Source organism: Anarrhichthys ocellatus, unplaced genomic scaffold (genome assembly GCF_004355925.1).
Source record: "Anarrhichthys ocellatus isolate YVR2014 unplaced genomic scaffold, GSC_Weel_1.0 scaffold65, whole genome shotgun sequence".
Classification (NCBI taxonomy): domain Eukaryota; kingdom Metazoa; phylum Chordata; class Actinopteri; order Perciformes; family Anarhichadidae; genus Anarrhichthys; species Anarrhichthys ocellatus.
The window spans coordinates 1,544,160-1,557,026 of record NW_022280095.1 but is presented as its reverse complement, the minus strand read 5'-3'; the positions used below and the strand labels follow the sequence as shown (position 1 = coordinate 1,557,026).

Below are 12,867 nucleotides of genomic sequence, written 5' to 3'. Positions count from 1 at the left end.
ATGAGAGCAGTGAACAGCTTGACGTGGCTACTGAGCGATACTCAGGATTTTCACACTTTGATGAATGTGGAGCCTCTAGAAGTGATACCGCTTGGATGCTGAAATGCTGCCACTGTGGCCCGACAATCCGGGCATAATAGCATAATTTGGCAAACTCCCTGCGTTTACCGGGTTCAAATACTTGGTTCTGGATGCATATTTGCCTTGTTGAGCACACTGACCAGTGTTGATTTAAGTTAACACTGTTTATTAGAGGACTAACGCCAAGCGCGTCTTCATCAGAGTCAAACAGTACAGAAACCAGCATTCTCTTAGGGACAATGAGCTGCATGTAGGCAGGGTTCACAATTATATAATAATAAAAAGATACAAGGAAATATATAAATTGTTATATAAGTCATGTATCAAAATATAAGTAGGGCTAAGATTAATAAATAACTTATGAAAACGATATAAATTTGCCTATTCAATATCTAAATATCTTACTTAATAGCTCAATACCACTCCCCTTATAACTCCCTAAGCATAAGCTGGGAGAGAGGGCAATAATTACTATTCAAATTACCTTTTTGGAACATTTGAATGGTTACTGATGCAATGACATAAATAGATATTTATATATTTTATTTTCTATTTTTATCATTCTATAATTGTGAACCCTGCCTACATGCACCTTATTGTCCCCTCCCTATTTTTCCAGCCTGTGTTGAATTAGATATAATTAGGGAAGGCTATTTAAGAGAATGCAAGTCTCTATAGCCCTGCTGTTTGACGCTGTCGCACTTGAAGTTGTTATGTCTCATACATTTTGCTGCCTTAAATCCGTTTGCTCCAAAATACTTTGAACCAAATCTTTGGAGTCTCTCCCGATACAAGACTGCCCTATTATGAGAGCGCTTACCCGGACTGTTTGTGAGGCAGTTGAAACGCATTAAAGCTCTTCTTCCATTCAACACATTGATTGCTGGTCTCCAGCAAGTTTCAAAACCGCAAACACGTTTTTTTTTTTTTTTAAATGTTACATTAGGTTTACCTGAGAGAGGTGCCAATCTGCATTAACATTAACGCGCCCAAGAAAATGTCAGTGCGCCTTCTGTTGTCAATTACGGTGAAACGTTAGTAGTTTCATATAAATGCCTGACAGTAAATACGACGAATAATACCATACATGTTTTTTATAATCATTCCAGAATCTAGAACGAACGTCGCCGTATTGAAATAGACTGCGATACTTTTGAAAAGACTAAACATACTCAGATATGTGTCAAAAAATAGAACTAAATGGATGACGTGTATGTAAGGGTCCTTCCGACTTCCGGGTGTGTATAAACAGATTGAAAACGGAGTCGCCTCGCCCAAAAGATGTGAGTTTCTGCGCTTTTTTGTGTGTAATTTTCTCTGAATACATTTCATGTTCGTTAGCCAACATGACAGTGCTAATAACCGTGTTTCTGTCCTCTGCATTAGGTCTAAAGTAACGTTCAAAATCACTCTGACGTCGGACCCCCGGCTTCCATACAAAGTGTGAGTACAGCTTTAAGGGTACAGTCGGTTGCTTTTCAGTCTTTAGATTTTTATTTAACATTTAATCTCACCGCTGCAGCAGATATCGGTATTTCGTGCCGTCGTGGAAACCTTTGTTGGTGTGTTTAACTCTGGCTACAGAGAACGTGGTCATAGAGACAACATATGTTAGTGTACAACTGTGATTCACATGCTGATACTGAATACAAATGTCTACTAGCCAACAGCTCCGTTAACTTCCGTTTTACACATGTTATATGTAGTGAAGTTATTATGGCTGGCATTATAGCATTTTTGAGTTCTATTTTGAATGAAATGGACAAGCAGCGTTAAACATCTGGTCTTGTAGTGGTCTTCATTAATATAAAAACACATGTGTCACTGAGCTCTTTATTCTGTGAGTCCTGTGAGATGACAGACAGGAGTCATTGACAAATCCTGCGAAAAATATTATTCATTAAAAACATTTTACCCCTGGACACAAAATGTCTCTGAGCTCACTGTATAGTCAACTGTCAGTGCATGTGTGTACTGGAGGCTTCAGGTTTCACACGTGTGTGTAATGCTTCCAATGTGTGACGTCACAGAATTTCGTCATGATCTACAAGTGTCTTAAAATCAGATTTAAGTGGCACACAGAAAAAAAACTTTCCCATTCAGTAGATTTATTTGATGAATGCCTTTTTAAACTCAAACTCTGCACTTTTCAACAACATTTTTTTGATCGGATGTGTCTTTTGCAGTTGCTTTAAAATACAATTACTCTCTTTTCACGTCACTCCAGATTAAGTAAATTACTTTAGTTTCCTGCTAGTGAGAACAGTGTGTATAGGACCCTAGGATGTGGAGCTCATATCCAATGAGAAGTGCCACATGTTGTGCAGTATGAAGTAACTGTCACACATGCTTCGCACTCATCTGTCTATAATTTTATCTTTTACTTTCCATCGTGTTTTTTTGTGGATAATCACTGTGGGAATTCCAAATGTAGATTTTTTTTTTTGCAGTTGAGTTATATTGATGACTTACACTGTGTGTGTGTGTGTGTGTGTGTGAGTGAGAGAGAGAGAGAGAGAGATTTGGGAGGAATTAGTATTAAATGACGTGTACAACTCTGTCATAGCTGCTATACTACTTTAGAAAGGTCTGATTTTCTTTCCACATTTTTTTGTTCTAAAGCACAAAAACACTCTTCTGATGATTTATTTAGCAAATTATATGATGCTAAGTGTTAGCAATGGGTTTTTAAGTTCTTGTTTTTTTGCATTGTGTTGTAATTTTCATATTTTGGATCTCTTGAATTTGTTAAGTATGATGCTGAATGAGCCACGTTGTTGCAGGAAACAGCATATCTGCCTGATATTGTCGAGAGATGGAAATTGGGCTCAAAATGCCGACTGAAGCATCTCTTTGTCCCCTATGCCACATAATGCATGGTCTAATTTCCTAACTTCTGTACTTCCTTAGTTGGCGACTGCATCTCTAGGCTTGCAAGTTTTTTTTTTTTTTCTTTTTTACCCAACATCTCAGAATATATGTCTGATTTCTGTTTTGTATTGTAACTATTTATACCTTAAATGGTTTTGTATCCTCTGACAAAAATGACTCTGACAGAAGTTAATGTTACACTAAATTGAGCCCTGTTCGGAAGTGTTGCTTTTGTTCTCCTCCTCTCCATGGAGGTCAACATAAATGGTGTAAGTGGCTTGCTCCACAGCACTAAAGCAGTCCAAGCACCTGTCAATGGAAGCTCAGGTCAAACGTTTAAGAGATGATATTTAATCCTGTGGTACTCGTGTTTTACAAATTAAAAAGTAAAACAATGGGGGGTAAAGTAAAGGCTGGGTTTTAGGGTGTTTTTAAAATCCTGTTTAATGCGTTGTTTATTTTTTTACAGACTAAGTGTCCCCGACAGCACACCATTCACAGCAGTTTTGAAGTTTGCAGCTGAGGAGGTAAGTTTGTGCTATTCTATTAATATGTCTAGTCATCAACAGGAAGTGATACGTGAACTGGATCCAGTATAAAAACTAACGGTAGTCTATGATATTGTTTTCATGTGGGACTGCACTGCACAACTTTCATTTAGCCTTAGTGTCCAATAGATTTATATGGAGATGTGGTATATATGCTAATGTTTATTTTCAGATAAGAAAACACTGACATACAATCACAACAAGACTCGGCATCAACTTAAAAGGTGGAATCTTAGAAGGAAAAGGAAGGAAAAATCATATGTACTAGTGGGCACCCTCTAAATATAGAAGTATGTTCTCCTCCTATGCATACACAGGAGGATGTGTCAATACATTCTACAAACTCATGTTATTTACATGCACATCCAGTATATGGATTAAGAACGTTTGTTAATGTCTATTATAATGTGAGAAACCAATATCGGCAGATAAACGATTCTCTGTTTTTTTTTTTTTGTTTGTTTTTTGGGTTATTAGTATTGGCCTTAAAAGCTATATCGACCAGGCTTTATTTTCTATATGGCAAATCCAGTATCGGCAATTATGCATAACATTTACTAAACTAACAGTCTTAGTACGTTTCAGCCACCCGACTGTCTGGTAGAACAGATTAGCTTATGTGTACATCAGTACAGCTGTCTATACAGGTCATGTAATTCCCCATGTGTCACACACACACACACACACACACACACACACCTTACACACATGACCGAGACCCACAGCCTCTTTTTAGGCAAGCTTCTTCAATTTCACACTCAGCTTAGCAGTGCTGTGGCTGACGGCATACTGACGGAGCACTGGAGCTGCTGCTCATGTGCTGCTTCTACACTGTGTGTACATCAGCTGTTCATTTGCTTCTATTACACCTGTAATTAACAAGGGTGTGTTTTCAGCTTTGCCTTCAGCGATCATGCGTTTCTACAGAGACGTGAAATGTAAATTATCGTATTTAATAATTACCCAACAGTCGGTGATTCAAACCATACTGTATCCTCCAGTTTTATGCTACATGAAAGTGCATCCCTGAGTGTGTTTCATGATTCATGTGTACTGTGCTACCTGGCCAGTAGTTTGGTGAGCAGCATTTCTCTAACCTTATCTCCCCGGTGACAGACTGCTCTCTCCTCCTCACTGCAAATCTCAGCAGCCCACACCGTCCTCTGTCCAACACTGAAGTAGGACATGAATTGTGACCATGCTGACTGATTTTCTTCCAGAAATTCAAGCGTGGCTATCTTTCCCCTGAGGCGCTCTCCTAACTGTGTGTGTGTGTGTGTGTGTGTGTGTGTGTGTGTGTGTGTGTGTGTGTGTGTGTGTGTGTGTGTGTGTGTGTGTGTGTGTGGGGGGTGTGGGTGTGTGTGTGTGTGTGTGGTATGTGCAGGCCTGAATTTGTGTGTCTGTTAAGCATAAAAGTTGGCAAAAGACTGAAAACCAAACGCACTATACACAGCGTTTTCTTTCTGATTGTTACACCAAGTTTGTTTGTGAAGACATCTTAACGGCTCCAATTCTGAAGTTGTCGCCCAACGAAGTCGGTGAATCTGAGTGCGCTGACTCGGTGAAAAAAAGCTTTTTCTTCTTGATGATTTATTCACACCGAGTCTTCAGGCCAAGCAGATTTGGGTTGCAACATGTCTCTGTTTATTCAATAAAAATACTTTAGTGCTGCTGAAGTCTCTTAAATGTCAATGTTGTGGATTTCACTAATGGGGATTTTCTCTTTTACAGTTCAAAGTGCCATCAGCAACCAGTGCGATCATAACAAATGGTGAGTTTAGGGGAAAAGTCTTTGTCTTTTTTTTTTTGTCTCTTCAGCAAAAGGGACATGTTTACCAGCTTGACAGTTATTAGGGACTCTCTTCTCATTCCTTACAGATATGTTTTGAAAACTCAGCTGAGTTTCAAAACTTCAATTACAAGCTGTGAGGATTTTATACAAAATAAATCTTTTAACAGCAGTGTGATGTCGGGGTTCATTACCCCGCTGACATGCCTACTTACTCAAGATCTATAATTTTACACTAAATATTGATTTAAAATTGATTAAAAGTCGGTTCTTCTTAGCAGCGACTTGTTATTAAATATTAATAAAAGGTATTTTATAATGAGCTTCCCTTTTGCATGTTTGTACAGTATTAAAACTGAAAATAACTTTCTTAGCATTCACAGAAACAACAGTCTGAAACGCATGTTACCTGCCAAATCCAAATAAAATGCAGTCTCACAGAGAGGATAGGCGGTATCATCCGTAACATTACACCAGCACCGTGTGGAATTTACGGCAAATGTATCGATGTACTTTGAGTCCTGGTGTTTCAAAGGAGAAAATTGCGGTGTTTTATTCACTTTAAACTCTCAGCAATGTTGGCCATCAATCCATGAGAGTACAAGCAGAGCTCTGTCTCTGCTATTCCTTCTGTTTAAGAGGCATTAAGCGATCTATGACCTGTGTTCATCTACCAGCAGGAACTGCAGGATCTCAGCTCCGAGACCCACACTAACACACACTGACGTATGATTGACACATGAGAGACGAGTTAGCTTCACTTACAACATGATGTAGTGAGGCTGAAAACACAACTCAATTCAAGCAGTTTGAACTTGGAGGGAAAAGGTTTTATTGTGTTACAACTATCCAACAGATGCGTGTCCAAATCAACCCGAGCCAGTAATAAATACAGAAAGAATTCGCTGGATTCACACTTGTGACCACAGTTCTAGTAATCACCTGAACAAATAACAGTAAATGGTCTTTGTGGCGGTTAGAAGGCAAATTGTTGGCTCATTCATTGTTTCCCAATTAAACCATGCGGCGCCGCATCAAATCTGATTATGTTTTAGTTTACCTCTGCTCTGTACGGACAGTGTGAGACAGTCTGCCCGATGTACTTTCTCGTAGAAAGATGACGTGTTTAGGGTGCTGTGGGAATAACGACTGTTGCCAAATAAGATTTAATGTGATTTGTGTTCAAATGTCTGAGATATGTCTGCCATGTCAAATATGAATTTTCGTTTTCATCAGTGCAGAATTAATGGCTGCTCTGTTATCACCCGGATGGAATTGCCTGCTGCTGAGGCACACTCTGATTTATTTATTTTTGATATCATTATGGATAAACTGAGGATATTGTAAATTTAATTTATGTGCTGATGTCATTTGCTTGACAATATTTTGGGTTTACATTGGGTTGTTTTTTCTTTCATGGCTGCCTTGTAGATGGAATAGGAATCAACCCTGCCCAGACAGCAGGTGAGTTTGTTTTTTTTATATACCTCGACAAAAGCCGCTCTAGGGCTTTTCATTTCATTCTAACATATTAAGGTACATGGATACATAAACAACCTTGGGGCTTTTTTTAAGCTCTTTGTCACTTGTCAACGTGCTTTCTTCAAAGTGGAACTTGAATGAAATATGTTTCATAATGCACTTTGGTAATGCTGGAGGCATTGTGTTAATAGTCTGACAGATTCACTTGTGGGTGGTTGCACAGAGAAGGCAGAGAAAAGTAAATTCTGGGGAAAAAAGGCAAAAAACCGCCTTGTTGATGTTTTTAAAATATTTATTTGTAGAGTAACTTCACCCAATCTGTCCCAAACCCAAGGGTGATGTAAGATTGCACCATAATGCAAGGTTACATCACCATTGAGCACGCCTAAACATCCTGCCACATTTATATTGGTGCTAAATAAGCTTGAGTCACTGAAATAGCCCTAATTATCCTGACACGTCTGTGTTTGAGCCGGCCTCATTGTGTTTACTAAAACATGAATGTAGATGCAGTGCGTCGAGAGGCAGTATTTAATGTTGAATACAATTTAAAAATGACCTCTTCCCGGAGGCGAACCAGATGCACCCAGCTGTTTAGTCAGAATTCACTTGGTTTAAGATTCCCACATTATTGCCAGGCCCTGGTGAATCACTTTTCCTCCGTGTCAGCCTCCTCTGTGTTTCCCTGAGGTTCATACTGACTGTGTAATGGATGACTGGGTTTACTGCATAGAGCAGGAGAAGTTAATGCCCGCTTTGACCGAAGGCAGCATTGGGGCTTTTCTGCTAAGAAAGGAAAGAGCGGTGAGCATTCACAACATTCAAGCTGCGTGCTGCCAATAATAGCCTCGGCTCAGACACCTCTGTCAGGTTGCCCTTTTCACCCACTGCAGCCACTCTGCCTCTTGTTCATCGGATTGAGCACACGGTGGAAACTGATCTTGTGTAATTTTACAATCTCTTTTTCTTAACCCGTCTTTATGAGGCCGATAATATACATTTCCTGTGGCATAACAGGAATGAGTTTTAAATTAATTTGCTATCCGTTGTTTTCATCGTGCAGTATTATAAATTATTCAAATGAACTCGCTGTGTGTGTTTTCGCCTAAATCCACCTGTCGTCTCATTAGCTGGCTACCGTTGAGGGACAAATGTGCCGGAAATAATTTAATCCTTCAGTTTAGACACCTCTGAGCATGTCGTGAAACCGTTACATTTAATCCAAATGTTTGTGTAACTACCCGACAGTAAAAGCCCTTTTTAAAGAACACAGATTAATAACTGTGATTTTACGTGGTGCTTTGTCCTGTGTTGCAGGAAACGTGTTTCTTAAACATGGCTCAGAGCTTCGCATCATTCCCAGAGACAGAGTGGGAGGACGAGGAGACTGATGCTGCTTTTCCACGTTGACGACGTAATGACTCACCCGGCAGAATCATAGAACACTTGAGACCCAGGAAACACCTCAGCGTGTGTCATATTCATCTTCTGGCCCACAACTGACAGTGACTCACAGAAGAATGTGTATATTTAAACTTGATGATGAAATGCACACAACCTCGCATGCTCCCTTGCTTCTTCATTCTCAGTTTATTTTTTGTCGGTAAGCGTAGTTTCATCAGAAGATTGGTGTGACATCTTGAGTTTCCAGAGGTACCGAGTCATTAATATACACAAACACAGCAGATGGATCATGGAAATGATTTAGCTGAGATTAACAAACCGATTCAACAGTTCTCGCTTTTGTATCTTTGTAAATGACAATAAATCAATACAACTAACAACAAGAACAACACATGCCTGTATTGCAATGTTTACTTTTGTCTTCATCAGCATTGTGAATATGGTAATATGGGAGGTTCAAATATATGCACAACATGCTTTTAAGGACCATTGTCGTTATATTAAGTGGCTGTTGGTAAATTGTCTGTTAATATATTTTGATATATGATATTTTTTGTCAGGCTATCACAAGATGAATAAAACTTGCATCATGGGTCTGTACTTGTATCGTGGAGCAGCTCCTTCCATAACTCAAGGAACATTTTTCGCTAATGTAAGGAGGACATGCTCATCTGTCAAACGGTGCAGACGTGGATCTTTGCTGCCCTCTGTCAGGTTACACTTTAGCATCAGTTTGTACTCTCCAAAATGCCTTGTCTCTGTATTTCAAGCCATGTATTAGGCCTCATCGCACAATACATCTAAAAAGACTACATTGAGTAATGGAGAGAATAGTAGAACTATTTAATATGCACTGCTAGCTTAATTAGGAGCTGAGGAGCAGGTGGTGAGAAAACAAGGCAGGCATCCAAAAAGCTTTGATTTAAATGTGGAGGCCCCAGAATGTGTCACAATGGCTATCAATAGCTGTTCATCCCACACCACCACAAACATAGGTTTTCATCTGGAAATAAATTCACTGTTTAATTGCAAATGTTGGTCCTGTGTCTTTTCTTATAGCAGGATGTGCTTCCAATTTGAAAAATCAGTAAATAGAAAAACTACCTTCATATTAGGTCTCAAAATGATTATCATCCTAAACAAAATCATGACCAATGGGTAGACCAGTAGTTTGTTCTGAAATGTGCGTCATTGTTTCTCTGACTGATTAATGAGGAACGTGGCTTATTATCCTCTTCGCATTAATCAGCTTTATCGGAGAAGGTCTGAGTCATTTGTTTCTGATTTGGTTCCCTTTCTCCACCTCGGAAAAACAAAAACGCATACTTGGTAAAGAAAAAATAGGCTAGAGAGAATAATGGAGCGTGCATGCTGTAATGCAAAAGAGAAAGCACACCGTTGTGTGCACCATCCATTAAGATGCAGACTCAGATGGGGCGAGGGGGGGGCTGGAGTGCCATCACAAATGGATTTTCTCATTTATTTTAATCAAAGTCCCTGCAGGGTACATTCACCAGAGATTTACTCCTGAAATGGGAAAAGACCACACAGTGCCCTGGATGCAGCAGATGTAATCCTCTGTATTGCAGTGTTGGCCTTAAAACATTGTAATTGTTGCAGTTGATTGCAAAATATTACAAATATAAGCACTATGTGTTCCTGGTTAAATTAAAACTTAAAAATCTTTTCTTTTTTTTCGTCAAGGATGGTTGCTTTCAGGCTAGCATCAATATTTGACATTTGTTATGTGCTCGCTAAGCACACGAATAAAAGATAACATTGATTAATTAAAAGGGGTAAAAATCTGCTCTGATTCTGCGCTCTTTTAGGCATGAAATTAAAATTTCACGCTTAAACATAATGGGTGCTGAATTTTTAATCTTTACAAGCAACAAGGTAGAAAGATGCTTCATAACCCCATTTCAGGTTGAGCCGAGTTCAGGATGAACGGCTCACGGTGTTGCCCAGATGAAGTCCTGACTGGGACTCACACAAGAGAAGAATTTCTTTTGATCCGCCACCGCATCAGCAGCAGAACCATTCCAGGCATCTGCAAGTCCATCGTGGCTCCCAGGGAACATTATGATAAAACAGATCCTGCAGGCGGATGCCACATCATGGTCAGGCTGAGAGTCTCTGCTAAAAACTGGGAGTCCTTTAGTTGAAATGAGGCAATGCAAACAGAAAGGGAGGAGGGGATGTGTGTGTAGCTGTGGGCTGATTCAACATTTGGGATGATATACGGAGGAAAAGAGATGTTCAGTAGCTGGTAAATTGGGTTGCATTGAACTGAGCGTGGGCAGGTCTGTCCTCCACGGCTCTGCACCCTTTTGAATTTATCTCCATAATCAGACACCAGTTTCTCCTTAAATTGCAACAAATATGTCCCCCTCTTCTTCCTGCACCTATGCTTATTCAGACATAGACGCATAAACAGGTAAGAACTTTAGAATGACATACTACCGTTGCTAAACTATATATTTTGCAGTGCAAATCACCTGTTGAAAAATTTGCTTGAGTTGGCGGTTTTATTAAATTTGAAAAATTCACAATGAGCAAACTTGTCGCATTGATTGATTTGTCTTGCGACCAAAGTTGGTCCATACTCCGTCCATGATGAGTCAGAGAATGGTTTGAAGTCTCCAGAATTGTTGTCTGACATGCAGAGAAACAGGAAACAGGATGCTGGCACAGGGATGAGAGTCGTATTGACTGATCGCCGTGGCAGTGCATGAAGCTGGGTGTGTGAGAAGAAGAGATAGAGGAATCAAGACCCACTTGCTATAAAACGGGTTTTCCCATTGACTCCCACTGCTTTATAAATGACACGTTGAGCATGCTCCTTGGCCTCCCATTAAAAGCATCCAACATCTAAAATGAGATCTGGTGGTCCTCCACAGACACAGAGTAGACAAAACCAGCGGCCACAGGTCAGTGAGCCAGACGAAGAAATAGGGAACCAGGGAATGGAAACCGTATCTGACAGCCCATCCAGCTCATTTTCAATTCATTCTCACACATCATCTGTCACTCAAATGCATGAAGCACATGTGTATATGCAGGTGTGTGTGCAAATAGTGTCCCAAATGAGCTGGAACCTCAATCACCACATGCACACAGCCAGGTGGAATCTAACCTCAGGGGAAAAAGCCATTTGAGGCTTGGCATCAAGATTATTTAATTATATGAATGACCTAATTCTGCCCCCTTCTGTCTCGAAATTAGTATGGCAGCAGGAGGGAAACCCCACAGAGGAGCACACACACACACACTGTTGGACCTCTCTGATTCATGTTGTTCTATCTCTTCCTCTGCAGAACATCTACAAATTCATCTTGGTTGAGTATGGATATTTAGGCATCCAGCATGTTTAGATATGCTGGAATTTTCTCTAATTCACCAATGAGGGGTAAACACTCCATATATCTTCGCCAAGAGGAAGATTCTTCCTTATCAAAGATCTGAGCCTCTGATATCCTTCCAGCTAAAGTGAGATAGATGATGTGGCTTTAAAGCAGCATTTTAGGACATCTCTTGGTTTTATGTTTCTTTGTTCTCTACAGCATTTTAGATGCTGTAGATGGATGTACAGAGTTTCCCCTTTTCTGTTTATTTTGAAATGTAAGGCTCTTAGTAATCCACTGAGGTATATTCCTGGTAGTATACTGCTATCAGGTCTCAACATGCAAGAATATAGACAGTCTACAGCCACGCTAGTAGCTCTGTCAGGCAGGGTCAGCAGTGCTATGAGCTAAATGCTAACATTAGCATGCTAACATGCTGATGTTCAGCAGGTGTAATGTTTACCTTCTTCACCATTATTAGTTTAACGTATCAGCATCCTAACATTTTCTAATTTGCGCTAAACAAAGTACAGCCGGAGCGATGGGAAAGACAAAAGTTATGCTGATATTTGGTAATAAACAACAAATGTTGACCTGATGGGGGTGTTAGATGACAAGTCAGAGGGTCACCAAAGTGTGTTTCAAATTTCATGGAAATCCATCCAATAGTTTCACTAAAAACAAAAATGTCAACCTCATAGTTGTGCAAGAAAAGTCAGATTCATCGTCTGGGGACCATGAAAGCCCAAATCATCAGTGGTTGAGATATTTCAGTCTGGACCAAAGTGACGGACAACCAGACTCGCATTACCATACATAAAGCCACAAGAATGGCTAAAAACCACAAACCAAGACAGAGATAGAAGGTAGTTGTGAAGCTTTACACTATACGCTGCACTCCGGGTGCACATCACTGAGACACAATGAGCTGCTGTTGGAAAATGACACTGGCTCAGACTTTTCTCTCTCTCTGTTTTGACCAAGCTTCATGGATATTGCAAAAACAAGCTAAACTCAGCCGGTAGCTGTTGTGTCCTTAGAATACACTCTCTAAGTGGTTTATTAATACTCCCACAAGCCCTTTATACACACTGGTACAGAAAGTTGGTGCAGAGAGAGAAGAGTTACAAAGAACGAGGGGATTATAAAAGATTAGCTCAAGGACTGCCTCAACAGATTTAGGAGACCACTTACCTCAAAGGAGAAAAACTGTTTCGTTCGGCAACTTTCAAATGCTTTTAAAACTTGTAAAGTTTATTATACCTATAAATTAAGACTTTATTTGAATGTAAACTCAGCTATTGCAGTGGATCATATGCCTTCATCTCGAAGAATACATGAGCAAGTT

At 39.8% G+C, this 12,867-nt stretch overlaps 1 protein-coding gene across 1 annotated transcript; it reads left to right on the top strand.

Annotated features, from left to right (window-relative positions):
- The first annotated feature begins 1,189 nt into the window (after positions 1–1,189).
- On the top strand, positions 1,190–9,208 carry ufm1 (ubiquitin-fold modifier 1). The gene is made up of 6 exons (XM_031872744.1): positions 1,190–1,364; positions 1,468–1,524; positions 3,422–3,479; positions 5,232–5,271; positions 6,721–6,753; positions 8,089–9,208. Coding segments are annotated over exons 1-6 (264 nt in total). The 5' UTR covers positions 1,190–1,362; the 3' UTR covers positions 8,163–9,208.
- Positions 9,209–12,867: the final 3,659 nt, after the last annotated feature.